General features: G+C 42.0%; 1 protein-coding gene across 1 annotated transcript in view; it reads left to right on the forward strand.

Annotated features, from left to right (window-relative positions):
* The first annotated feature begins 3409 nt into the window (after positions 1–3409).
* Positions 3410–27808, forward strand: part of Rab1a (RAB1A, member RAS oncogene family) — a 30088-nt gene continuing 5689 nt past the window's right edge. The window contains exons 1-3 of the mRNA XM_051200485.1: positions 3410–3647; positions 18370–18442; positions 21035–21130. Coding sequence (XP_051056442.1) covers positions 3625–3647; positions 18370–18442; positions 21035–21130 — 192 coding nt within the window. The 5' untranslated portion in view covers positions 3410–3624. The remainder of the gene's footprint in view (positions 3648–18369; positions 18443–21034; positions 21131–27808) is intronic.

Genomic DNA, 27808 nt, shown 5'->3' on the forward strand with positions numbered 1-27808 from the left:
AGGCTAGAGTCCCATGATCCTCTCCACCCACTCCTATGAAGGAATGTCAGTCAACAACGCCAGCTGTGATGATCTTTTGCAAACAGGCCCAGCTGAACTCATGGAGATGGCTTTTTGGCTTTGAGGTTAATGCTATACAATACATATAATTTATATATAAATAATGATTTTAATTAATCTTGGTTTTGTTGTAGTAGTAGTTGTGTGTGTGTGTGTGTGTGTGTGTGTGTGTGTGTGTGTGTGTGTCACAGCACACCTATGGCAGTCAGGATAACTCTGAGGAGCCAGATCTTTCTTCCCAGCTTTAGATGGTTTGGGAGAACAAACTCAGGATATCAGGCTTTCACAGCAACTGCCTTTACCCTGAGCCATCTTGCTGGTCCTAATTTATATCTTTTGGATGTATAGGACTGTGAGTCTTTTGGCAATGGTGGGACTCAAACCCAAGAGACCGGAGTTTTGACAAACACGGATGGTCATGTAACTGGCCACCAGCACAAAGAAGATTCAGGATATTTCCATCAAATCAAAGACACAGCCTTTGTGTCTCTTTTCAGAAAATCCCTTCCTCCCATCCCTGGTTTCTGACAATCAGTGTACAAGTGACAACTTTTAAAAGTATTTTTACATTTCCCCCTGTGGGCCTTGTCTATATTCTCAGATCTTTCCAGCTTAAAGAAAAATAATTGTCTTTTTTATATTCATTTTTTTCCCTTCAATTTTGTGTTGCTTAAGCTTAAGTTCCAAGTGTGGCTGGGCATGGAAAGGTATGCTAGAAATCACAGCACAGGGAAGCTAAGACAGGAGGACCAGAGGAGTTCAAAACCATCCTCAAGTACATAGTGAATTTGAGCCCTGCCAGGGTTATATGAAACTATCTCAAAACAGCAAAACGCACCTACCCCTCCCGCAAACCCAGAACAAGTTCCACAGACATGTACTAAGTGTCAGGTCATTTGTATCTGAAAAACAGAATGGAAAGAAGGGAGGAAAAAAGAAAAGGAAAGAGCGGGAATAACAAAAGATGGGAGGGTCCGGGGGCTCAGCAGGGAAAGGGGGCTGCTGCCAAGCCTGGCACCCTGAGTTAAATCCCAGACCCACTCAGTGAGATAACTGAGTCCTGAAAATTGTTCTCTGCCCTCACGTGTGCCCTGACATGTGTCCCATGCATGTGTGTGTCCTGACATGTACCATCCCTATTCACCCACATACAAAATATAACACATGTAAAGGAGGACGAGGAGGGTCAGGGGAGCTGGAGAGACAGTTCAGTGGTTAAAAGTAATCCTTGCCCTTGCAGAGGGCCTTTCTTATACTCGAATCCTTGTCAGGCAGCTCACAACCCCTCTGGGTCTACAGCTCCCCTATAGGGGATTCAATGCCTTTCTGGTCTCCTCTAGGTATCTGCACACATGTGCAAATACCCCCACACACAGACAGAGACTCACATATGTAAAAATAAGTCTTTTTTCTTTTCCTTTCTTTTTTAAAGAAAAAGCTAACAGCCTAGAAGAGCCATTTTGTTGTCTCTGGCAGAGAATAACCAACCCCCAAGCTCACTCATGGTGTGTCTGCTACTGATCCTACCTCCACCCTCTAGAAAGGTTCTGATTCAACAATAGGGCAGCCTAGAAGAGGACATGGCATTTTAATGATTTATTCTGTTTTAAAAGGATTTTTTGTTTGAGTCAGTTTCATATGTAGCTTAAGTTAGAACTCACTATGTAGCTCAGACTGTCCTCAGATTTTCACCAATCCACCTGTCTCAGCCTTTCCCGTGTAGGGGAGCCACCAATGCTTGGTTTATTTTGAGTTATTAATCTGAACCATTGGTAAACATTAACATGAACTATATTAAAGTTTGAGCCAGCAAAACTTGTTAAAGGTATGGTTACGGGGCTGGAGAGACAGCTCAGTGGGCAAAGAGTTGCATGAACATTAGGACCTGAGGTTTCTTAGTCCCATGTAAAAACACGTGATGAACTTCCATAACATCTCATAGGACTACAGGCAGAAGGACCCAGGAGTGAGTTCCAGGATAGCCAGAGCTACACAGAAGAATCCCTGTCTCAAAAAAACAAAAACCAACAACAATAAAAACAATATATAATCTGATGAGGTTGTCAATCAAGGTACATGAAGGAACTGTGTGTGTGTGTGGGGGGCTTTAAAGAGGTACTGAGTATCTGGTTAGAAATGAGAACAGCCTCTTTTGCATATTCTGATGTCACAGAAATTTAAAGTGGCTTCAGGAGATAATATGCTTGCTCAGAACAAGTTGGAAGATAAACTTTGGACAGTGTATTATTATACTGTGCCCTTTGTAATAAATAACCGAAGATAATGTGTTAAAGTTTAGTCCCCATTTAAATTCCTGAGCTGATTAAAGTTAAGACCATAAGGTCTAAAAATGTATTAATATTAGTTCTGGAATCTGTAGTGAAGAAATGCATGGCTTGAAAAAAATCACTTATTATTGTCCAATTTTGCAGACCGATGCAGAATTAAGTACTAACTAATAAAATAAGCAAAAACAACAGCAAAAACCAAAAACAAAACCTCCAACAATTCAACTTTAAGCCTAGGCCTCAAGTAGGCAGACTGGTTTAGGCTGTTTTAGCCTGTGTCTCAACCTCACAATGCTGAGCCTCTGAAGGTGGGGAGGTCACGATGGAGGTGCAGTTTCAGAAAGATAAATCTGGCTGCGTGTGCAAGTGCCCCCGGCCGGGGCAGAAAAGAGAATGAAGCAGGGTCCATTTGTAGCTACTGCAATTTCAAGTTGCTGGAGTAAAATGGTTATAAAAAATGAGAAAAGAACGGGAGGGGTCGGGAGAATGAGAAGCGCAAGGTCTTCAGAGGCGTCCTGACGTTCCTTCTGTTGGCAGAGCTGTCGGGAGGCTCGTGTGGATGCCCCCACCCCGGGTCGCACCTGAGCAGGGGGGCTGTGGTTAAACCTCCCTTCCAGCCCCAATGGCCCCTCCTCACTCTGTCCTGGAGTCCCGAGGAGCCCCCACCCCTTCGGATGCGGCACCGCCCTCGCCGGGTTCCTTCCCCTCCCCTTCCCGTGGGACGCCGACTCGCCCAGCTGCCACGTCTCACTGATGACATCAACACAGCCCGCTCGGCCTTAGCCAATCCGCTAGGGGGAGTCCGAGCGAAGTCCTGGCCAGCAAGCCAGCGGGGAGGGGAGCAGGAAGGGCGGGGTGTGGGGTGAGGGAATCGGGACGGGGCGGGCGACAAGCTCGCGGGTGCGCATGCGTGCGGGGCGCGGGGCCTAGTGGGAAGTTGAGTGCAAGCTGTCCTCGGCCCCGTCAGGCTGCCCTGAGTGCGGCGCGCTCTCGACTCTGTTTCCCGGCGTGCCGCGCGACGCGGCCGCCCTCTGGGCCGCGACAGGCCCCTTGGCCTAGGCTTCCCTAGTTCCTGGTTCGCCGGCGGCCATTTTGGGTGGAAGCGATCCCTGAGTGGCGGCGGCTGCTGATTGTGTTCTAAGGGTCGGAGTGGGGTCGACGTTTGCTCTACCGGAACAGCTTAGCTCATTCCTTCCCTTCCATTACCCGTGGCGCGGAGAGTCGGGGCGGCGGCTGCGTCAGCAAGGGCGGTGGCGGCGGCGGCAGCTGCAGTGACATGTCCAGCATGAATCCCGAATAGTGAGTGCAGGAGAGCCGGGGGTGAGGGCGTCCGGCCGGGGGGTGAAGGCCGCCGGGAGGCTCGCTGCGCGGCAGTGGGAAGGTCGGCCGGGCGAGCGAGGCGGAGCGGCCCCAGGGCCCCATTGTCTGACGGCCGAGGGCCGCGGCGGGGCGGGGAGGGGTCGGGCCTCCGGGGCAGGGGCCGGGAGCCGGCGGGGAGCTGTGTGCCGCGGCCGGGCGTTGGGGAGTCGGCCTCGGACGGCGGCCAGGAGGGCGCGTCTCTGGAAGGCAGTGACGGCTGGAGGAGGACTTGTTTTTAAGGGAGGTAGGTGGGAGAGCTCTGCTAGAGGGCACTGTCAGACCCTGCGCCGGCTCTGCGGAGCTGTCAGCCTGGGCAGGGAGGAAACCAGCTTTCCTTGTAAATCCCGAGCTTGATAGTGCTCTCTCCCCGGCGGGTTTCAGGTAATATGGATGCTTCTCGGGACTGCGTGGGCTTGAGGGGAATGAGGAGATGGTGAGGAGCTATTTACAATGTTTAGTTTCCTTTTTGGGCTTGTCTCCTGAAGAGTTCTTTAAGGACTGTGAGCCATGGTCCTTCTTCTATAATCCTGGGCATTTGTGAAATTTTTGTGTTAGAGGACACCTAAGTCTCCAAGTCACCTTTTGTCTTCAGTAGGTCAACAACAACAACAACTAAAATGAAAAATATCTTCCTGGTGCCATCAACTTAAAGTACGAGTTTGCTCACAAATTGGAAAAGAAACGGATGGGACCTTTGATAGAGCTGTAGGTTTTAGATTACCTAGTTGAAAGCCTGTAGATAGGGAATGAGGTTCCATGACGTGTCATGAAAAGTTAATGCATTCCTTTTTCTTGCTTACTCAAGAAGTCACTATAGCAGATCTGACACACCTGGCACCTTTCATGGGAACTGGTGATCTCTTTTCTTGTTGGGATCTTTTGAATGGCACATAAAATCATCCTATAGTTTTCATATATGATAGTCGATAACTTGAAGAGATGTCATTTTTTTTTCCTCTTTAGTATCAGAAATCTTTAAGGGAAGGGGATTTTTTATTTTTTGATAAGAGAAGCCAGTATTGCCTTAAAGCTGAATTTATTCGTTGCTTGATCAATTACCGCTAAGTGTTTCCCCATGAAAGGTCCATCCATCAATTTAGCTGACTTGTCGTCATGTGTGTGTCACATGGCTCTTGCAAAATGCATTCTAAGTTCCAAGTTTTGTAAGACTGTGGTTTTGTGCTGAGATGTTCTTTTTTATTTATGCTAAGCAGAAGTCATAGTAATTTTACATTAATTTTGTTGTGTGTGTGTAGTGTCTGGGATTGCAGGTGCACAGGTGCTACAGTACTTGTGTGATAAAGATCAGGGGACAAATTTTAGGTTCTACCTTCCTTTGTGGCTTCTGGAAATTGAACTTGGACAAGATCTCTAACCGTAGTGCCATCTCACTGGCCCAGACTTTTGTACTTCTTAAAGAAGTTGGGAACAGGTTCATAAGGTGACATGCTTGCTGTGTTGGCAGCTCCTCCCCCAAGTCACAACTCTGTAGGACAAAATTGGTTTAGTTGAGCAAGGTTGAATTAGGTTCCTAGTTAGTTTTCCTGGGATCAGTAAAGACCATGGATTTGGTAGAGTAGGGAGGTTTGTAAACCTGCATTATTTGAGGAATTTCCTTTATTTGTTATATATACTTAAATATTATTTATTTGTTTGTGTGCTTGAGATTAGAGCAGTGGTTCTCAATCTTCCTAATGCTGTGACCCTTTAATACAATTCCTCATGTTGTGGTGACCCCCAGCTGTAGAATTATTTTTGTTGCCTCTTCATAACTGAACTACTGTTATGAACGGTAGGGTTGTGACCCACAGAGTGAGAACCACTGGGTTAGAGCCATTGCCTGGAGCTGAAGTTACAAAAAGGCGTGAGCCACTGATGTGGGTGCTGGGAATTGAACTCCAGTTTTCTGCAAAAATGATACATGTTCTTAACTACTAATCAATCTCTCCAGCCAGTGTAGCTTATATTTTTTAATTCTGTGAGGAGACCTTGAAGATTAATTAGATGACAAAAGTTTGATGTTTCTCAGACTTTTAATTTGTTTCTCCTTTTGTCAGTAGTTTAAAAAGCAGTCATTTTTACTACCTATTAAGGTAGTAGTTTGGCTCATGAGTGTGTAAAAAAACTCGGACAGCTAACCAGAGAACATGCAGATGTTGTAAATCATTTTTAAGTAAGCATTTTAGTTATGCTGGGACTTGGGAATGTAAGCCTTAACCTCAAGGGGCCTGTGATATAATATACAAAATGAATTTTATTCATGTCAAATGCTAGTAGATGCAGCTGCATGGGTCAGAACAGTGCGATCGATTTCAGGGGAGAGCCACTTGTTGTGGCTGTTGTGGATTACTACTATAGAAGAGACATGTAAAAAAGTGACAGTGCACCAGTGAGGTGGCGCGGCTGCCCCCTTGATGATGAGTTCCATCCCTGAGACCTACATATTCTTAGGTCTGCACACGTGTGACCCTCAGAATCTAAATGAGTATTATAAAAAAGAGAGTTATTAGCACAGAAGAGAGCCAGAGAAGACTTCAGAAGGGAGAAGGAAGGGAGAGGAATGGCTAGTAAATGGCAAGGAAAATAATTTTTTAAATCCATTTTCTTGACTGGTGTTGGTGGTACGCCTTTAATCTAGGCAGAGGCAGGAGGGTCTTTGAGTTTGAGGCCAGCCTGGTCTACAGAACTAGTTCCAGGATAGGCTTCAAAGCAATACAGAGAAACCCTGCCTTGAGAAACAAAAAACAAACAAACAAACTCCCTTTTCTTAGTTTTTATTTTTTCCCCTTTTCTTAGTTTTAAGACAAGATTTCTCTGTGATGTAATCCTGGCTATCCTGAAACACACTTGTGTAGATGAGGCTGGCCTTGTATTTGCCCCAGTATTCCTGTTTCTGCCTCCCAAGTGCTGACGTTACAGATTCAATTCACCATGGTCCTGTATGGACAATTATTTATTCATTCTTTTTTTTTTTTTTTGAGGTCTCCAGTATGCCAATATCCGGCCTATATTTGCATTCTAGATTGTATAATAAAATAGTCCAGGAGTTTGGGGAAAGGATTTATGAAATTTTAAGATGAGAGGTGATGATATCTTATTAGTGAATATCACAAGTATAACTACTATATCAATAATGATTAAGTTATAATCTCTCTCATTGCTCTCAATCTCTGTGTGTGTGTGTGTGTGTCTTTATGATCTAAATAAAAAATAATTATTAGGCTGATTTGAGAGAAACAAAATCCTGTATCTTAAAGCAGGAATTAAGGGTAATGACTGAGTCACTTGGATTCAGCTACCAACAAAGACCACTGAAAGTGTGACTTGACATGGGAAAGTAGGTGGAAAGGGTCAAAGCTGCCTTTTTTCTGCCTGTAAGCACTGAGCTGTGGCCAAGATTTGATTTCTCAGAGTTAGGTATTGAAGCAGGCAGTGATTATTCCAGCACACTGATTGAAAATACTACACAGTACTGGGGTGAAGGGGCCATACTCTGAGCTCTTGAGGCAGGGGCAAGAGGGTCACTGAAGATTCTAGGCCACCTTGGCCTACATTAATGAATGCCATACTATCTAGGGCTACATAGGGACCGTGTGTGTGTGTGTGTGTGTGTGTGTGTGTGTGTGTGTGTGTATCTCACACACAATTAACATTATCCTCATACAAGAAATAGTTGTCATAATCTATTAGCTTTATTTTTGTTCTGAGACAGGGTCTCAAGGATTCCAAGCTGGCCTCAGGCTCACTTTACAACTGAGGATGACCTTCAGCTTCCCATCCTTCTCTGTCTCTGCCTGATGAGTGCAAAGATGTGAGGTGCTGGGGATTGAACCCATAGCTCACTACCACCTGAGAGCTCTATTACTAGCCTTGAACTTTTTGTGTGCATGAAGGTCTGTGAGTTTTGGGTCTGTGCATATATGTGTGCATGCATTTGGTGCTAAAGGTCAACCTCGGGTTTCATGCCTTGGGAGCTATCCACTTTCTTACATGTTTTTCTTCTTAGCCTGATTTTATGTGTTTGCCTGTATTGTGCCTGTGCACCATGTTCATGTTGCATGCAGTGACCTCAGAGGTCAGAAGAGTCTCTCTGCATTACAAATGGTTGAGGGCTGTCAGTCCCTATTTGTTTGTTTGTTTATTTATTTATTTATTCTTTTTGAGACAAGGTTTCTTATGGGAACCTGGGTTTCACAGAAATGGCTAGGTTGCTGGCCAGCTATCCCAGGGGTCTTTCTGGTTCTATTTTCATGGTGCTGAGATTACAAGTATGGGACAGGACATCAATTTTGTTTTTGTTGCTGTTTTGGTTTGATTTTTACTTTTTGGTGGGTTCTTGGGATCTAACTCTGGTCCCCGTGATTATCAGATAAGAACATTTCATATGTGTGTGTGTGTTAAAGAGAGAGAGAACGTGCATGTGTGTGTGTGTGTGTGTGTGTGTGTGTGTGTGTGTGTGAGTGTGTCAGAGAGAGAGAGAGGGAGGGAATCCATGGATGTATGTGTGTATGTGTGATAACATGTGGTATGTGGAGGATAGCCTGTGAGAGTAAGTTCTTTCCTTCTACCATGTGGGTCCCAGGGATTGACTGAAGTCATCAGACTTATTTGGCTATTAAAGTGACAAAAAAGCATGGTGGCTCATGCTTGTAATTCCAGCACTTGGGAGGTGGAGGTGGGAAGACTGCCTGAAGTTTGAGGCCACCCTGGGTTATAGTGAATTCCAGACCAGCCTGGGCTATGTAAGGCTTTATTTCAAAAAGCTAAAGCAAACCAAACCTCACTGTGTAGATGGGGATGATTGAATTGCCTATCTTCCAGCTTCCATTTCCTAGATGCTCAGATTACAAACGAGCAGCATCTTTCCTGGCTTCTTCAGAGCAGTCAGTGATGTTCTCTCCCTCCCTCCTTCACAATTAAAACAAGACTCTAGACTCTCTGAACATGTTGGCAGTCTTTCATACTTTGCTTTTCTGTAATGGTCAGAGCTGTTTCAAGTAAGTGTCCCCACCCCCAGCTTAAGTGTTTGAAAATAAAAGTGAGTTAATCAATTGTCTGTCTGACAGTATATTATTAATATCATTCTTGGCTTTCATTTAGTTTGCCATTAGAATTTTTGGGGTGTGTGTGTGTTGGTAATCAAATCCAGAATTTGGCACATGCCAGGCAGAAGTCCTCTGTCACGCTATACTCCAACCGTTCTAGAAAACTTGGAGGAGGAAAATAATTAGTTCTCTTAGTGTATAGAATATTATTTTTAATATTCTTGGAGAATCAGATTTGTTATTGTCAGATTGAAGGTAACTGTGTAGAATAGCCATAAAATGATTAGGCTTGCAAATCCAAGTACCCAAGAAGTGGAAGCTGGAACATCAGAAGTGTAAGGCAGTCTTGGCTCCAGGCAGCCTGGCAGACTTGTCTCAGAGAAAGGGTAGAAGGGAGAAGGCACTTAAAACAGCAAAAACCTGGTGTCATCCCATGAGCTATTTTAGATTTGACATAACTTTTTATCACCCTCTGTCTGAATTTTACTTTCTAGTTTTTGTAAGAGATACTGGCAGATTGCCTCTCCCTTTGGAGGAGAAGGGAGTGGTTAGGGAGTGCTCATTCCTGTTTTCCTGTAGAAGTTGGGGCTGAAATTGCCGCTTTAATACCTAGAATATGACTAAAAATTTTAAAATTAGTGTTTTGTGTTTATGGGTGTTTTGCCTTCATGTATGTCGTGTACCTGATGCATGCCTGGTGCCAGAGGAAGCCAGAAGAGGGATCCGAATCCTCTAGAACTGGAGTTAGGGGAACTGAACCTGGATCCTCTGGAACATTTTGCTGTTAACTGCAGCTGTCTCTCCATCCCCTTAGTATAGAAATGAAGGAAGAAAACTTAAATCTTATTTTTTCCTTTGTAACCAGCCTAGATTCTGCAACAAGCAACAAGCGGACCAATAAAAGCAACAAAGCAAACTCAGACCCAGAGGAGCCAGAGAATGTGTTTGCTGTGTTATTTGCTGACTTAACCATGTCAGAGATACAGCACCAAAGTAGGCAAGAAAACTTGTTCGTGGTGTTTTTAACTTGCTATTGTGTATGTGAACTTTTCTTCCATTTTTATGTGGATTTTGGCTTTTAACTCACATTTTCAGGTTTTTGTAGCAAGTGCTTTCACCTGCTGAGCTTTCTTGTTGCCTAACTTAGTGAGTTTTTTAAGGAACTAGTGTTCATAATTGAATCTTTTTAAGAACAGTGATAGATGTAATTTCGGATTGATTGAATTTCTTGTATATAGCAGTAGCTTGCTTATTTATTTATTTATTTATTTATTTATTTATTTATTTATTTATTTGTGAGGTGGATTCTCTGTGGCTTTGGAGGCTGTCCTGTAACTAGGAAGGTGTACGCTACCAACGCCCGGCTTAGTAGTAGCTCTTAAAAGTAGAATTATTCCCTGTTCCTTCTACTCTGGATATTCTTATATTCCTTTTTTATTTATTTATTTATTTTTTTAACTTAGGACAACTGTTTTGTGTTGTTTTTGATACATTGTCTCACACACACTGTGTACATGCTTTCCCTTTGCATTCCTTTGGCACATGTGTGTGCTGGCCCCTCTCATGGGAATGTCTATGGAGGCCTATAGAGAGGCTTTGGATCCCCTGGAGCTGGAGTTACAGGGATTTGTAAGGCTCTTGGCTTAGGTTCTGGGAACTAAATTCCTGACTTCTGGAAAGGTAGTTAGCACTTAGCCGGCCCCTCACTCAGGTGAAACAACAAAACTGCCCCCATGGCCCTGACTTGTTTTTACAGAAAACTTTAATTAAAGTTGACTATTAACTGGAGAAAACTAGAACATTGAGGAACACACTTTAGAACTCATCTTGGGATGAGATAAATAATGGGTAATTCAGATTTGTGCCACCTGCCCTAAAATTAATTAATGTATAGACATTTATAGTTCCCTTAATCCTTCTAGTAATTCTATAAAGAAAGAATCCTAGTTTTGTTTATGTTTGTTTGGCTGTTGGGGGTTGAACTCTTGGCCTCACTCCCAGCATAGAAGTCTTGGTTTTAAAGACTAAGAAAACACACAGGGAAGAGTTAAATGGCTTGCACAGGGTGTTTAGAGTAAGCAGCATAACTGGAATTGTAACTAAAGGGCTTCTGATTTTCATTCACTGGATACATACCACCATGCACCTGTGGAGCTCACAGGATGGCTTAGAGGATGGGCAAGTTCAGCTCTTCAGGCTTGGCACCAGGGGCCTTTACTTCTGAGCCATCTTGCTGGCTATCTCTTAAAATTTTTTTATTGCCGGAAGGTGGTGGCACAGGCCTTTAATCCCAGCACGCAGGAGGCAGAGACAGGTGGATCTCTATGAGTTCGAGGCCACAGAGTTCTGGTCTACAGAGCAAGTGCCAGGACTGGCTCCAAAGCTACACAGAGAAACCCTATCTCGAGAAACAAAAAAACAAAACAAAAAAATCTATTATTATTGTGTTGTATGGTGTGTGTGTGTATGAGTGAGTGTGTGATCCATCATTCATTTGTGGAGTTGATTTTCTTTTTCCACTTTTCCATGGGTCCCAGGGATCAAACTCGGGTTCTCAGGCTTATGAAGCCAGTGCTTTACCTGGTAAACCATATGGCTAGGCAGGACTTGTATTTTGACCTCCCAGGTATGTTACCACTTTCTATATGTGGTTACTGATTTTTGTGCCACTTGGGCTTGAATTTATGGCCTCTAGGTGAATCCCCCTCAAAATTTAAAATTTAAATTTAAGCCAGATAACATTTGGATGTACAGCTACTTTAGACATTTATGGAGAGATTTTTTTTTTCATACATGCATGCATGCATGCACACGCACCTGCACATACACACACACACACACACACACACACCACACACTTTTTTGTTTTGTTTTGTTTTTTGAGACAGGGTTTCTCTGGCTTTGGAGACTGTCTTAGAACTAGCTCTTGTACACCAGGCTGGCCTGGAACTCAGAGATCCACCTGCCTCTGCCTCCCAAGTGTTGGGATTAAAGGCATGAGCCACCACTGCCTGGCCCACACACTTTTTGTACTGGCGATATTTGTTTAGGTCATTTTTCATGCTAGGCATATACTTTACCACTGAGCTTTCTCTAAGTTTGACACAGGATTAAAAGGAGAGTTGAGGCTGACCTTGAGCTCCCTCTGAATTTGGGTAGGCCTTGAACTTGTAGTCCTCCTGCCTCAGCTTTCTGAGTGATTAGAGATTAAAGGCCTGCCTCCAGGCTCCAGTGGAGAGACTTCGAAACAGCAGAGTGGGTGTGTTGAGCAGGGAATAGTGTGTTCCTGTACTCATGGGAGTTGAGGCTAGTCTCAGCTACATAGTGAGTTGTTAACAAGAAGTGTTTATGAAGTTTGCATGGTGGTCCATGCCTGTTATTGTCCCAGCTCAGAAGGCTGAGGCAGGAGAATCAAAAGTTTCAGTTCTAAGTCTTAAAATTTAGAGACACCCTTCTTCAGCAGCAACAAACTAACAAGTATATAGTTAGGTCTTGTGGGCTTTTGATTCCTGTTTTAAGTACTTTATTGGGTTGATCTTTAAAAGCTTCTCAAATGTTGAAATTAAACATATCTATTCAGTTTTTATCTTTCTTGGCTATTCTTGGATATTATTGCTGAGGCTTTAGAAGTTGTGAACATCTTTCTGAGAATGAGAAGGCATCGAAGGAAGAAAGCTGTTACAGTCCTGAGCTCAGAGCAGCTGTGTGCACTTGCACAAGACCTTCACAAGATGGGCTGGTAGACATCGTGCCGTGGGGGAGGGAGACACATTTTCCTCAGTGGTGTAGCCACTGGTAAGGTGCCCATGCTCCTGTAAATAACCCTAAAGAACTTCATTGTCACCTCCCACCTGCCCTCGTGAAAGTAGAAGGGGAATTGCATGAAGAGGAAAGAGATCGGTGATGGTTGGGAGTAGACAAGAGAGGGCACTGTGAGTGTGACCACAATACATTCATGTAGGAAATGCTATGCTTAAACCCAGTTTCAGTCTCACAGACCTAATGTCACCTTAGTATTCCGAGAGTTCTTTAAAGAAAAGAATGATTTGATTAGACTGGCTGGCAGGAAGTGCTAGAATCCTGTTTGTCTTCCCATTGCTGGGATTACAATATTTTTGTGCTGTGTCCAGCTTTTTGTTTCTTTGTCTTTTTTTTTTTTTTTTTTCCCCAAGACTGGTTTCTCTGTGTGGAATTCACTGTGTAGACCAGGCTGGCCTTGAACTCAGATCCGCCTGCCTCTGCCTCTGCCTCCAGAATGCTGGGACTAAAGGTGTGCGCCACCATCACCTGTCTATTTTTTGTAATTTAAAATTGAATTTTTTTTTCATAAAATACATTCTGATTGCTCATTTCCCCTCAGTCCAACTCTTCGCACATCCATGTCCTCTCCAACTCCATGTCCTCTCTCTCTAAAAAGCAAGCAAACAAAAAAGCCCAAGAAACCCTCTCTTTCTGTCCCTGTCCTGTGTCCCCTGTCCCCCTCCCCACAGGAAACCAAAACATAGAAGAAACAAAAGACCAGTAAGACAGAAATGCCCAAACAAAGCACTTTGAGACAAAGTCTACAAAAACCCCCATTGGGTTGGTTTTGTGTTGTGACCAGCTTTTTATGTGAGTGCTGGGAATCTGAACTCAGTGTCCCATGTTTGCACAGCAAGCACTTTACTGACTGAGCCATCCCCCTAGTACAAGCTTAAGTCACTATTTTCTGGCATACTCAGGATGACTGCAGTGTGCTAAGCAGACAGTGTGTCCTTGAGCAATAGCTCCATCCTTGGTGTGTGTTTTGTTGTTGTTGTTGTTGGTTTTTTTTTTTTTTTTTTCCTGGCTGGCTCAGTGCTTACTGCTGTTGTTCAGTTCCCGGCCCCCACATGGCAGCTTACAACCCAGCACCTGAAACTCTAGCTCCTCCCCTTCCCTCCTCTCTGTCCTCTTCTCTCCTCAAGATAGCCTTAAATGCTTGATTCTCCTGCCTTAGCTTCCTGGATGCTGGATTATAGTTATAGTTGTGCGCTACTATACCTAACTAGGATTTAGTTTTTTAATTTTTTAAAATTCAATTTTTGTCTTGGCATTTTGCTTGCGTGAATGTGTGTGCATCAAGTGCTTGCCTGGAGCCAGAAGATCTCTTGCAACTAGAATTACAGATGAGCTGCCATGTAAATGTTGGAATTTGAACCCTGATCCTTTGAAAAAGCAATAGTTTTTTTTTTAACTCCTGAGCCATCTCTCCTGAAATGATATTTTATTATTATTTTTATGTGTCCTGAAAGCCTTTTTTTTTTCATTAATTTTTTTAAAGGATTAATCTCTGCCATTTTGCTGATTTCTTCTTCATTAGTTTTTCTTTAAACCATTTTTTGGTCCAGATTTTGTTGTTGCTTTGATTTTTTTTTTTTTTTTGGAGACATCTCTCTTTGTGGTCCTACCTATCCTGGAACTCACTCTGTAGACCAGGTTGGTCTTGAACTCACAAGAGATCCACCTACCTCTGACTCCTGACTGCTAAACCTTTTTTTAAAATAAAATTTGAACTACATTTAGATTTACTGAAGAGTTAGAAAAATAGTGTACAGAATCCTAGTGCACTCTTCATTCAGCTTTCTCAAATATTAGCACCTTGAATTCATGACATTTATCACATTAAAACATGGAAGCTTCTCAGTCCTCCAAAAGAGCAGTCTTTTTGTCTTAATTGTCAGGCCACCTTCCAGCCTTGCCACCCCCCTTTTTTTTTTTTTTTTTTTTTTTTTTTTTTTGAGACAGGGTCTTACTGTGTAGTCCTTGCTGATCTGGAGCTAATTTTGTAGATCAGGTTGCCTTTAACTTACACTCATCTTTGTCTCTGCCTCTCAAGTGCTAAAAATACACGTGTAATTCATCTACTTAGTTCATTATTACATTAGGGGATAGATTTGGGGAAAGTGCCACAAAAACCACAGAAGTCAGTGGTCTATTCATTGCTTTGTGTCAGAAGGCATATAATACCCTATATGATATTTTACTCATCATTCTGGTTTCTCTTTGCTTGTTGCTGGATTTATAACTGGCCCTTCTTGTGGTGGGAGAATTACTAGTCCCTTTTAACATTAGTGTCTTTCTGACGTTGCCTTTTCCCTCTTTCTCTGCTTTATTAGACATTAACCACCAGATTCTTAATGTTCAGCCCACACTCAAGGGCAAGATGGAAATTTAAGACTTAAAACAATTACTGGATGCATTTTAAAACCACCAGGTTTGGTGCATGGCTCCAACACTGGCTGGGTGATCAAAAGTTCTTGGGCAGGCTTTGCTGCATAGAGACCAGCCTAGGCTACATGAGATCCTGTTTCATAGACGTTCCTCCCAAACAACAACAGAACTTACCTATGCAATAAATACTGGGGAAATGATAAATTGAGACCACACAGAGAGCTTATTTTTCTCTTGAAGTTCATCTGCAGTTTTTCCTCACTTGGTGATCTGTACCTTTTATGTTTTTCTTCTATATGTACTTGGAAATACTATAAGGAAAAATTATTTCTCTAATTTACCTAACCATCTATACCAGAATGCAATAATTTATATATTTATTGTTTGAGTTCTAGTCTAAAATGTGGTTATTTGTGGCTCAAATTTTCCGGCTTTGCCTTTGAGAGAACCTTAAGGTTGACTCTTTGAATTTTTTTTTTTCTTCTTCATCTTCTTCCCCTTTTCTCTTCTTTTAAAACCAGAGTAAAGATGATTGTAAATTTTATTACTCATTGCCACTGTTTGGCTAGTAAAGCTGATCGCATAGCATAGGAGCTAGGCTCTTTATTTAGTATTACCTCCAGTTTTGGTTGGTTGGCTGATTGGTTTTTGTTTTGTTTTCTTGAGAAGGCAGTCTCCAAGGTAACTCAAACTGGCCTTAAATTGGTGACAGTCTTGCTACCGAAGTCTCCGGAGGGCAAGATTATGGGCATATATCACCAATCCTAGCTTCTGTAATGATTTTGAATTACTTGAAACTCCATGCTCAAAAATAACATTTGCAAAACTTTAGAAAATGTTAAATTTCTTAAAAGGTTGACTTTTAATTTCTTTTTTAAAAATTATTTTTATTTATGTGCCTTGGGGTTTTGCCTACATGTGTGTCTGTGTGAGGATGTCAGATCCCCTGGAACAGGAGTTACAGGCAGTTGTGAACTGCCATGTAGGTGCTGGGAATTGAACCCAGGTCCTCTAGAAGAGCAGCCAGCACTCTTAACCGCTGAGCTGTTATTTCTCCAGTCCAATTCTTAAATTCTTGGTACTACAACTAAAACCCCAGTTAGGAGGGTTTATGTATGTTCCATTCTTATGATTGTGTTGAAATAAACCAGAGTAGCTGACCTTTAAGGCAGTGATAACTCAGTTCATCTGTGGCCTAGTTGAGTCCTTTATGGTCACAGCACTCAGAACAGCTGGGGGAGGGTGTGCTTATTCACAGATCTCAAATTGGAAATTTCAACTTAGCAACTTGTGTTTCTTTTTCTTTTGTAAAAGGCCTGGACATGAAACTTATCGTCTGGCATGTGCCAGGCAAGTACTCTCTTTATTGGGTAGTACATATCCAGCCCTCCTTTACTGGTGAAAACAATCTATTATTTTTATGTATGTTGGTGTTTTGTTTGCATGAATGCCTGTGTACCATGTGCATGCAGTACCCAGAAGTCCAGAAGACAGTGTCAGATCCCCTGGGTCTGCAGTCACAGAGGGCTGTGAGCTGCCATGTGGGTGCTGGGAACTAGTGCTCTTAATCACTGAGCTATCTCCAGCCCTGGATTTTTTTGACTTTTCTTTTTTTTCTTTCTTTCTTTTTTTTTTTTTTCTTTAAATCTTCTTACCTCCACCTCAAAAGTGCAGGGATTATAGGCATGTGCAACTATGTATGCTTGCTGGGGATTGAACACAGGATATATTATATGTGCTAGACATGTGCTCTGCCAACTGAACTATAATGCCCGCAGTCCTGATTTATTTGTTTAAAAAACTGTTTTGTTCTGTGACTTTTCTAATGCTGACTAGTAGTTTGAATAGTTTGGATGTATCTTATTTTTTTGGGGGGGTGAGCTTTTCCAGACAGGGTTTCTCTATGTGTAGCCTTGGCTGTTCTGGACTGGAGCTCACTCTGTAGACCAGGATGACTTCAAACTCACAAAGATCCTCCTGCCTCTGCCTCCTGAGTCTGGGATAAAAGGTGTGCACCACCACTGCCTGGCTGGATTTATTTTTTTTAATTCTTTTGTTCAGATACATTTACGAGTGATTAATTTGGTAAAACAAAAAAGGTGTTTTAAGTAATGCCACTGCAAATAGAGATAGGTAGTAACAAATTATAGTCACAAAGATAACTATCTCTAAAAGTCTTGCTTACATTTAAATTATACCTTCTGTAATAAAAAATTTAATAGATTAGTAGATACTTGATTTTGAAATTAAATCACTAAGTTAAAAAATTAATTGTGCCTTCAAGAAGTATATGTAAAGTCTTGATGGGGAGCACTTAGATTATGGAAGTAGTCAGAATAGGCAGGACTGAGAGAGTCCTTTACGAAACAGTGGGCAGATTATCTGTTGTCTTCAGATGGTTGAAGACATCTTTTAGTGATGGGTTTTGAGTTAGTGCTAGTAGAGGTGGTGCTGGAATCAGAGTCAGAATCTGTCCTGGGTAGATCCAACAAGCCAGGTTCAGCCATTCATCTTTGGTAAGCCAGTTAAAGGAGCCAAATTAATAGCAAAAGCATAAAGGGAGACATTTATTCAATGTGACCACATTGGGAAGAGGGTCAGATATCCAGCAACACTTTTAGATGCCTGTACACCATGTGATACAGTGCCCTAAAAGGCCATTAGAGGGCATCAGATCTCCTGAGACTGAATGGAGTACAGTGGTTGTGAGCCTCTTGGCAGTGTTGGGAATCAAACCTGGATCCTCTGCCCAAGAAGTCAGTGCTTTTCACCTTTGAGCCATTTTTCTAGCCCACAGTGCTTTTGTGTTAAAAAGAGGGGATGTTAGACTTCGATTCTAGGAAAGGATCATAGAAATTATTTCCCTGAAGGATTGCTCTGCATAGTGAATAATTAGGTCTGAATTTGAAGGAGAGGCTTTTGCTGTTGTTGAGAGAGGGCCACATGTATTTCAGGCTGGCCCTGTCATGTAGCTGAGTCTAGCCTTAAACTCAAGATTTTTTTGCCTCCACTTCTCAAGAGCTTGCTGAGATTACAGGCATGGACCACTAAGCCAGGAAGGCTAATTCTACTACTGGCTGGAGCATAACCTTCTCTAGTCTCATAGGGTAGAGGACTGGGATTTAATTAGCACAAGTCTTCTCAGCCCTCAGGATAGGAATCACATGTTTGCTGTCACTCTTTCCTTAGAAGAGGGAGTTCACTCCTGAGAGCTCTTGGTTGGCACTGCCTGCCTTACTTGAGTGGGTAATTAACATGTTGCGTTCTGCACTCAAGGGCTGCTGTTGGATCTAGTTTTGGCTCTGCTAAGCCACACAGGCCTTTTCAGGAGCTGTAGTCTTCATAACACGCTGTTAGCTGTTTCTTGAAGAACCTAACAGTACAATGTACTTTTTACTAATGTGATTTTCCTTCTCTCTTTACAGTGATTATTTATTCAAGTTACTTCTGATTGGCGATTCTGGGGTTGGAAAGTCTTGCCTCCTCCTTAGGTTTGCAGTAAGTTGAAATCAAAATACTTCTTTTCAGTCAATGATGCACTTAGTTGTACAATTAGTAGTGTGTTTTCTGGTTAGATAAAAATCAAACAGTTTTATGTAGAATGAGTTAATTCTTTCAGAATTTATGCATCTAAGGCCTCCCAAACCTCACCCCCAGTGGTATCTTGGACTGTTAAATAAATGTTCTTAAAAGAAATTCGTGGGGAAACTGGGTGTGGTACTGCATGCTTGTGAAAGAGGATTGATCACTCTGGGCTTGAAGTCAGGCAGTCCAAAAAAAATAAGAAGAAAGAAAAGAGGAAAGAAACTGAGTGAGGCATTGGAGTTGGTTGGTAAAGTTAGTGTTTATTGCTTGCTTAGAATGCTGATGGACTCTTACAGAGGTAGAGAGGCAATGTGGGTTACTCGGCTTTATTGACATGAAAAGAAATCCTCATCACATTTTAATAGAAACATCACCAGCCACAGCGCATGTTGTCATGTGTGCTGACGGTCTCATGTACATCCTGTAACTCAAACTAAGCTCTACAGTTCTCTGGTTTTTGTTTTGCTTTAATTGAAATTTGAAAATGATCTTTACATTTTAGTTCCTCATTCACAAGCTACTTGGGCTAGCAGTTTGTGTCATAGAAAGTTGTTAGATTCCCCTCCACTACACCAAGGTTTACCTTTTTGGCAGAAGACTTCCCAGGGGTGGCTTTGCAGTTCAGGGGTGGCTAGTGTCCATTCCTATGTTTTTTTTTTTTTTTTTTTTTTTTCATGAAAGTTTTTTTTAAAAGTTACTTGTTTCTATGTGTTTGTATACATGGGTTGGGTGTGCACTCAAGCACAACAGCAGAGGTGGGTCCCAGAGGACAAAGTGCATGACTTGGTCCCTCCTTGCACCATGTGGGTCCTAGAGGCTGGACTCAAGTCTACTTATTAGCTTGAGGGCAGGCACTTTTATTCTCTGAGCCATCTTAAGAGCCCTCATGAGTTCGTTCCTTTATTTGTTTTGTTTTGTTTGTTTGAGACAGGGTTTCTCTCTATTGATTTGGAGCCTGTCCTGGAACTCGCTTTGTAGACCAGGCTGGCCTGGAACTCACAGAGATCCATCTGCTTCTGGCTTCCAGTACTGGGATTAAAGGTGTATACCACCACCCCTCGAGTTCTTTCTTTTGGGACAGAGCCTCACTATGTGTCTATGGCTAGCCATTAATTCCCCAGACCAGGCTCACCTCAGCCCCCCAAGTACCAAAAGAGGGAAACATTGGGTTAAAAAAATTGTCAAGTAACATAATGATAAGGAAAAGATCATGCATTATTATAATGACCCCCAAATGTAAACTACCCAATTCCCTCATAAATAAAATACATAAATGGGATTTTATTCAGCTGCAAAAAAAAATAATGTAGTTTAAAAAAAAAAAAAAGAAAAAAAGAAGTAGGGCTGGTGTAATGAATCAGTAGGTAAAAATGCCTACTGCCAAGCTTGATGACCTGAGTTTGATCCCCAGGACCAACTTGGTGGAAGGAGAAAAAGCTGACTGTCAGATTGTCCTATAACCTCTTTATGCACATACGTGGCATGCACATGTCCACACACATACATACAGTAAATTTTAAAAAAAATGATACAGAATCTCACTATGTGGCTGACCTCACTGTTATAGATCAGGCTGGCCTTGAATTTATATAGATCTGCCTACCCCTGCCTCCTGAGTGCTGGGATTAAAAGTGTGTGCCGCCATGCCCAACCTAATAAAGTAATTAAAAACAAAATAAGTATTTATCTGAGTAAGGTGGAGCCTGCCTATAATCCCAGCATTCCAAAGCCTGAACAGGCTCATGTTTGAGGCCAGCCTGAGCTACATAGCAAGACCCTGTCTAAAAGAAAAGAATGAAGTGCTCATTCATGCTCCAGTGTGGAAGAGCATTGAAAACATAAGCGAGAGAGGCCACTTGTAGTGGTTTTGTCTATGAAATGTTCCCATAGGCAAAGCTTCAGGGAGAGTAACTAGATTGATGGTTGCCATGATCTGCAGGAGAAAAGGGAGTAGTGACTGCAAGGGAGTACAGAGTTCCTTTGGGATAATGAAACACTGGAATTCAGTAGTGGTGGTAGTTCTATGACCTTACGTGTTTACTAAAAACCACTGAGTTGCACACTGAAAGAGGGACTCTTATGTGTATTTTATTTCAATTAAAAACTTCAACCAGGGTGTAAAACAGACGTTGGAATACATCCCTAAGAGGAAAATGAAATGAGCACTGTTTGGTGGTAATGGATTGGGTGTATGAGGAGCAAGAGTTTTACTTATTGGAGGTTAGGAAAATGCATGTATTCGGGTGGGGGAGCTCTGACAATTACACACAATCTTCCTGACATATGTAAAGAATTTACCAAGAGATGTATACCCAAAAGAAAAAAAAAAAAAAAATTAAAGAACACTTGAAAAATAGCTCAAGAAAAAAGAAACTCTTTTGCTTTAGAACACAAAGCAAGATGGAGTCAGATGTTGAAAAACTTCGTTTACAAACTTTGACTATAATGTGAGCAAAATTGAAATCCTTTCTCTGTTGAACATTGACATCATTACTCTTCCCTCAGGATGACACGTACACGGAAAGCTACATCAGCACAATTGGTGTGGATTTCAAGATCCGAACTATAGAGTTAGATGGGAAGACAATCAAGCTTCAAATAGTAAGTGGTCAACGCACAGTGTATTTATATATATTTATTGTGCTGACAAAGTTGAATATGAAGTTTAAGAGTCATGCATTGCCGAGTTTTTAGATGAGAGGGTATTTCCTAGGTTCATTTTTTTCAATGAAATGCCTGCCTTCTTCCTCTTTATGTGCATTGGTGTTTTGCCTGCATGCATATCTGTGAGGGTGTCAGATCCCCTAGAACTGGAGTTATAGACAGTTATGAGCTGCCATGTGTGTGCTGGGAATTGAACCTGGGTACTCTGGAAGAGCAGCCAGTGTTCTTAACCACTGAGCCAGCCCTCAGAGCCCCCTCCTCCTTCCCCTTGTTTGTCACCTGTGTTGAGGATTGAGCCCAAGGTCTCCTATTTGCTAAGTCTGCACTATTTGTATGGAGCTATGTTCCAGGTCCTCCTTGTTGAAATTCTATTGTAAAGCAGAGATACTAACATTGTCAGCCTTGGGCCTGGCTTTCTCCTCCAGTAGAGGGTCAGTAGTTTGGAGGGTCAGAAGTTTGAATTTCCTTGCATCACAGTGGCTGTTTACTTGGCATCTTCTGTCTTTGACTGCTGAGCGCTATAGCATGTTAGAAAGGACCTAGGATAGGCTCTTCACACATGCATTAAATGAAGGCAACTATTTACTCAGTTCTCTGGGTGTTTTTCCTTTAAGATCATATATTTCAACTCTGTAGAGACACAGAATTTTATTGGAAAGAAACTTAATTTTTTATAATATTTTTCTTTTACTCTCAGAACATAGGTGCTAAGAGAATTGATTTGCCTAAAGTTACTGGCAGAACCAAGTGATCTCCATCTTCAACATGTGTCTTTGTGTTAACTACCTTATCCATTCTTAACCCCTACCTCAAATTAAATGTTTATTTCTTTAATATGGGTCTGGGTACTGTCGGCTTTTTGTGGTCTTTTGTTGTTGTTGTTTTTTGTTTTGTTTTTGTTTTTCTTTTTTTAATTTATTTAATATTTCTTATTTTACATGTCAATCCCAATTCCCTCTCCCGCCCATCTTCCCATGCCCCCCCTCACAGCCCTCCCCATCCCATCCCCTATCCACTCCCCAAGGAGGATGAGGCCTTCCATGAGGGATCATCAAAGTCTGTCAGGTCATTTGGGGTAGGGCCTAGGCCCTTCCCCATGTCTCTAGGATAAGGGAGTAACTCTCCATGGGAAATGGGCTCCCAAAGTTCATTTGCACTAGGGCTACATCCTGGTTCCACTGCCAAAAGTCCCATAGCCTGCCCTAGCTGACACCCGTGTTCAGGGGGCCTGGTATGATCCTGTGTTGGTTCCTCAGCTGTCAGACTGGGGTCCATGAGTTCCTACTTGTTCAGATCAGCTGTTTCTGTGGGTTTCTGTGCATGGTCTTGACCCATTTGTTCGTCACTGCTCCCTCTCTGAAACTGGATTCCAGGAGTTTGGCTCAGTGTTTAGCTGTGGGTGTGTGCTTATGCTCCCGTCAGCTACTGGATAAGATAGTCATCAATCTCATTATAGGGGAAGGGCATTTAAGGCAGCCTCGCCACTGTTGCTTAGATTCCTAGTTGGGGTCATCCTTGTGGATCTCTGTACAATTCCCTAGTGCCAGATTTCTCTTTAAACCTATAATGGCTCCCTTTATTGATGTGTCTCTTTTCTTGCTCTCCTCTTTCATCTCCCCATTCAATCTTCCTGATTCTTCATGTTCTCCTCCCCATCCTCTTCTCCCTCCTCTTTCTCTTGGTTTTGATTTTTCAAAACAGGGTTTCTCTAGCTTTGGAACCTGTTCTGGACCCTTTGTAGACCAGGCTGGCCTGGAACACACAGAGATCCGCCTGTCTGCCACCCAAGTGCTGGGATTAAAGGTGTGTGCCACCAAGACCCAGCTTTTGTGTGATCTTAAAAAAGAAAAAAATTCATGGGGTCAGCAAGATCGTTTAGCAGGTAAAGGTGTTTAATGTCAATCAAGCCTGATGACCTAAATTCCATCTCCAGGATCTATGTGGTGGTAGGAGATGACTAACTCCTGCAAGCTGTTCTCTGACCTCCATGCATGTGCTATGACAAGGGTGTCCTTGGTGTGATTGTCACCGCACGGGGGGGGGGGGGGGACACGGACATGGAAGGACGGACAGAGAAAGTAAATTGTTTTTTAAGTTGGGTTTTAGTTTTTAAAAGTCAGTATGTTGTAGAGTAGGCTTAGAATGAAGTAACACTGAAGACTAGTCATTGCTTTTTTCATGGAATTGTGTGTTGCTCTGAGCTAAAGTCCTGAATTTTGATTCAAAATTACTATTTTGATTCTGGTATTTTTTTCTTTTCCTCTTCTTTTTTGCTTTTCTTTTTTTGAGGCAGGGATTTCTCTATGTATTCCTGGCTGTCTTGGAAATTGTTCTATAAACCAAGCTGGCTTTCAACTCAAGAGATCAACCTACATCAGCCTGCCAGGGTAAAAGGTTGTAGACAGAGTTTCTTTTCCACCTGGTCTTGTTTAGCCCCAAATAAACACACAATGATTGATAATAATTATAAACTGTTTGGCCAATGGCTCAGGATTCTTAATGGCTACTTTCTCTTAATTATTAACCCATAACTATTAACCTATATATTTCTACATATATTTCTACATAGTCTTGCCAGAGAACGTTCGGTGCGTCCTATCTTCCCCATAGCTACATGGCATCTCCTTGCGGCCTCTCTGTCTGTCCCCAGCGTTCTCATTCTCGCCTATACGTACTTCCTGTCTGGCTACTAGCCAATCAGTGTTTTATTCATCAACCAATAAGAGAAACATATATATAGAAGGATATCCCCCATCATGTCCTCTTTTTTGTCTAAAGAAGAAGAAAGGTTGTTGGGCGTTGGTGGCACACGCCTTTAATCCTAGCACTCGGGAGGCAGAGGCAAGTGGATTTCTGTGAGTTAGAGGCCAGTCTGGTCTACAGAGCTAGTTCCAGGACAGGCTCCAAAGCAATACAGAGAAACTCTGTCTTGAAAAACAACAACAAAAACTTACCTTTTATCATAATTAAGGAAAACCATAACTATTTGTCTTCAATTCTTTTAAAGACCTCAGAAAGCTAATATATAAACTATAGAATTGACAGTCGTCTGGTTGCCTAGACAGTCATCCAAAGTTCCTCTGTAATGTTGGGGCATTCATCTTCAGCCCATAGGCCATATTGTGTCTGGCAGACTTCTGAGCGAAGCAGAAAATATGAAACTGTCCCACCTGTATTAACAGTTTGACAGTCATTTTTCTCTTTGTCCTAAAGAATGTCTTGCAGACCCTCCTTGAAGCAGGAAGCTGCAGGACTATCCCATCTTGTTTTGGCAAGTTCAGCAGTCACTTTTCCTGTGGGTCTTTCATGTCCAGTTTATACTGTCAATCAATCCAGGCAAGAGCAGTTTCTTGCCCAAATGGCTAGTCCCGCCATGTTGAAGGCAACTCCATAACGAGTTTCTTCGATGCCCATTTTCCTCTCTGACATAATAAGTGTTGACAGGAGCGGTTTTGTCTTACTGTCTTGAAAACCCTAAAGCATTTAAATGCCATATTCTTTAGGTCTTTGAAAGGTTTGAAGAATATCCATTTGAAATATATCTCTGTATATCTAGAAAATCTAACATAACTAAGTTTTGGCTATTATAGGTGACTATAATCTGTTTTAATTATACATTTTTAATGAGCTGTGTAAACACAATATCTAAACAAGAACATAAATATATCTCTAATAAAATTGAGCCTTTTGATGTTCACTTAGAGGAATAACAAGTTTGCTCAGCCCCAACCCCAGCACTGTTCCTGGTTTCCTAGTTTATGAGGTGGTTTTTGAGGATCACATGACACTTGCTATATGTTTCCCTTTGTGACTTTGGAGACAGCATATTAGTGGGTTCTGTGATGTGTCCTATGCAGGCAACAAGTCAACCCTGTTGTGAAAAGACCCACTCAAGCCTGCAGCCTGGGTACCCAGTTGCATAGGTGGTGATTACTCTCTACAGGGTTTAGATACTTGAAACATTTAAATTTGTCACTTCCTTTGTCTGGAAAGGATCTTGCAAATAAATTGCTCTCGGTTGGCCTTTCATTTTCAGTAGGAATTTTCTGATGCTGTTAATGTAAACGTATTTGGGGAACTCACCAATTTCAAAAGCAGCTGCTTCCATTTACAGTGGCTCTAGCTATCCTTTCTTTATACTGGGCTGGAGTCATTGTCCCTTAACTTCTCTGGAATGCCTTTGCGTTTTGAAGCTGTGTGAATCAGAGTAATTCCTTTCTGATGGCATGTGCCCTTCAGATTGATATGATCATACCCTTCTTTCTGCTCAGTTGCTCTTTTCCTTTTTGGAGTTATTTTTAGAAACTTTTGAATTTGGGTTACTCTTGCATTTTAAAGTGCATTTTCTGAAATGAGATTCCTAAAATAAAATATGATACAGGGTATGAGATAAACTTTGGAATTAATTTCTTCAAAATTTTCTCCTTTCGTGTGTGGGGAGATGGCTCAGTGCAGTGGTTAAGAGACTGGGTGCTCAATTCCCAGCTCACCATACCACACAGCTCTGTTGATTTCAGCCACATGAGATCCAATGCCACCTTCTTGCTTCTGTGGCCAACAGGCACGCATGTAGTACAGGCATTTGTGCAGGCAAAACACTCAGATACATAAAATAAAATTTCTCCCTTGGACTTTAGGAACTGGTGCATATTGTTAATCTTCAGAGAATACAAAAGCAAAGCATGAGTTCACATTTGCTGTTGCAATAACCACATTATCTAGCAGTATATTTACTAAGGCTGAGGTTTGCTTGTTTTTAATTTTGGGAATGTGTGTAAAAAGGTACATATGGGCCGGGGAGATGGTTCAGAAGATAAAGTACTTGTAAATGTGAGGACCACAATTCAATCAAAATGCCATGTAGTCTCGGGGACCCACCTCTAATTCCAGTTCATGGAAGGCAGAGCCAGTGGATCACTGAAGCTCATAAGACATATCAATGAGCTCTGGGTTCAAGTGAGAGATCTTGCCTCAATGAATAAGGTGAATAGTGATCTAGGGAGACTTTACTTCAGCCTCAGATCTCCACAGACACATCCCCATACTCACACACAAAGAAAAGGTGCACATGTGTGTGTGTGTGTGTGAGAGAGAGAGAGAGGGGGGGGGGGAGGGAGGGAGGGAGGGAAGGAGGAGGGAAAGAGGGAGGGAGGGGAGAAGGGAGGGAGGGGAAGTTGGGGGGAAGAGACTTCTGTGAATTGATGTTTTAAAATTTTAAATGCAAAATTGTGCTTTTAAGCCATTGCATTTCAACTTGCTGGGCTTTGTTTTTTTCCTTCCAGGTGTTGTAAGTCTTTTCCTCTCACTTTTTATGTTTAGTGGTGATGGTCAGGTCTTCATTAAAGTTAGTGATTATAACACTGAGTAAGAGAGGTGCATTGATAGGAATCATGTCAGAACAGTAGATCGTCATAGTCTTTGGAGTCCCAGTCTAGTTTGGACCAGAAAGGAAGGAATGAAGCCTGCATTGGTTCTGTTTCTGGTTTTAGATAAGCAGCTGCCATTGTATTTTTTAAAAAAAATTTTTAAAGACTGAATTTCTCTGTGTAACATCCCTGGCTGTCCTAGAACTCTCTTGAACTCAGATCTGCCTGCCTCTCTCTCCAAATGCTGGAGTTAAAGATAAACACTACCATCATGCCTGGCTGCTTGCTTTTTCATCTGTAAGAATGTTAATGTTAGAGCCTTTGGGGGTATTTTGAGACAAAGCTAACTGTGTAGCTTCCTGACTGCTGTTGGGACTACAAGTGTATACCACCATGCCCAGTTTTAACCAAAAAAAAAAAAAAAAAAAAAAAAAAAAAAAACATGACTTGCTACAGAATAATTCATTGCATCTACATTTTATTATCTATTAAACCATTGTCATATTTAACAGAACTAACATTAATGACTTATGTCTAGTCCTTACATTTCCTCAACAGAGAAGAGAGGGAGAGAGAGTGAATGTTTTGCTGGGGATTGAACTCATGACCTTGGAGTGCAAGATAATCTACTATTACTACCACTGAGCTATGCACACAGCCCTACCATTATCTTTTAGTGGAATAATTAAGTCATCTAGTTAGACAAACTTTTCTTAGCAAGAGGTCATTGGGGGCTAGAGAGATGGCTCAGAGGCTGCTCGCTGGCATTTATTTTAATTAATTAATTATGTATACAGTGTTCTTTCTGTGTGTATGAAGGCTGGAAGAGGCCACAAGATCTCGTTACAGATGTTTGTGAGCCATCATGTGGTTGCTGGGTATTGGGCTGCTCTTTGAGAGGACACTGATTTAATTCCCAGCACCCGTGTGGCGACTCACTAATGTCCAACTCTAGTTCTAGGGGATCCAGCATCCTCTTCTGACCTCCAAGGGTAGTGCACATACATGGTACTCAGATACATGTACAGGCAAAACACCCATATACATAAAGTGTAGTGTAGTGTGTGTGTATGTGTGTGAGAGAGAGACAGACCATTGCTTAGGAAAAATTAAATGTAATTGTCATCCTCTCTTTTCTTGAGCTATGTTCTCAGCTCTAGTTGTCTTTATTAAAACTAAGTTTATTTTAAAATTAATTTGACTCTTGATATTTAATAGTTTTTTAAAACTCAACAATAATATAGTGATG

Source organism: Phodopus roborovskii, unplaced genomic scaffold (genome assembly GCF_943737965.1).
Source record: "Phodopus roborovskii unplaced genomic scaffold, PHOROB, whole genome shotgun sequence".
Lineage (NCBI taxonomy): Eukaryota > Metazoa > Chordata > Mammalia > Rodentia > Cricetidae > Phodopus > Phodopus roborovskii.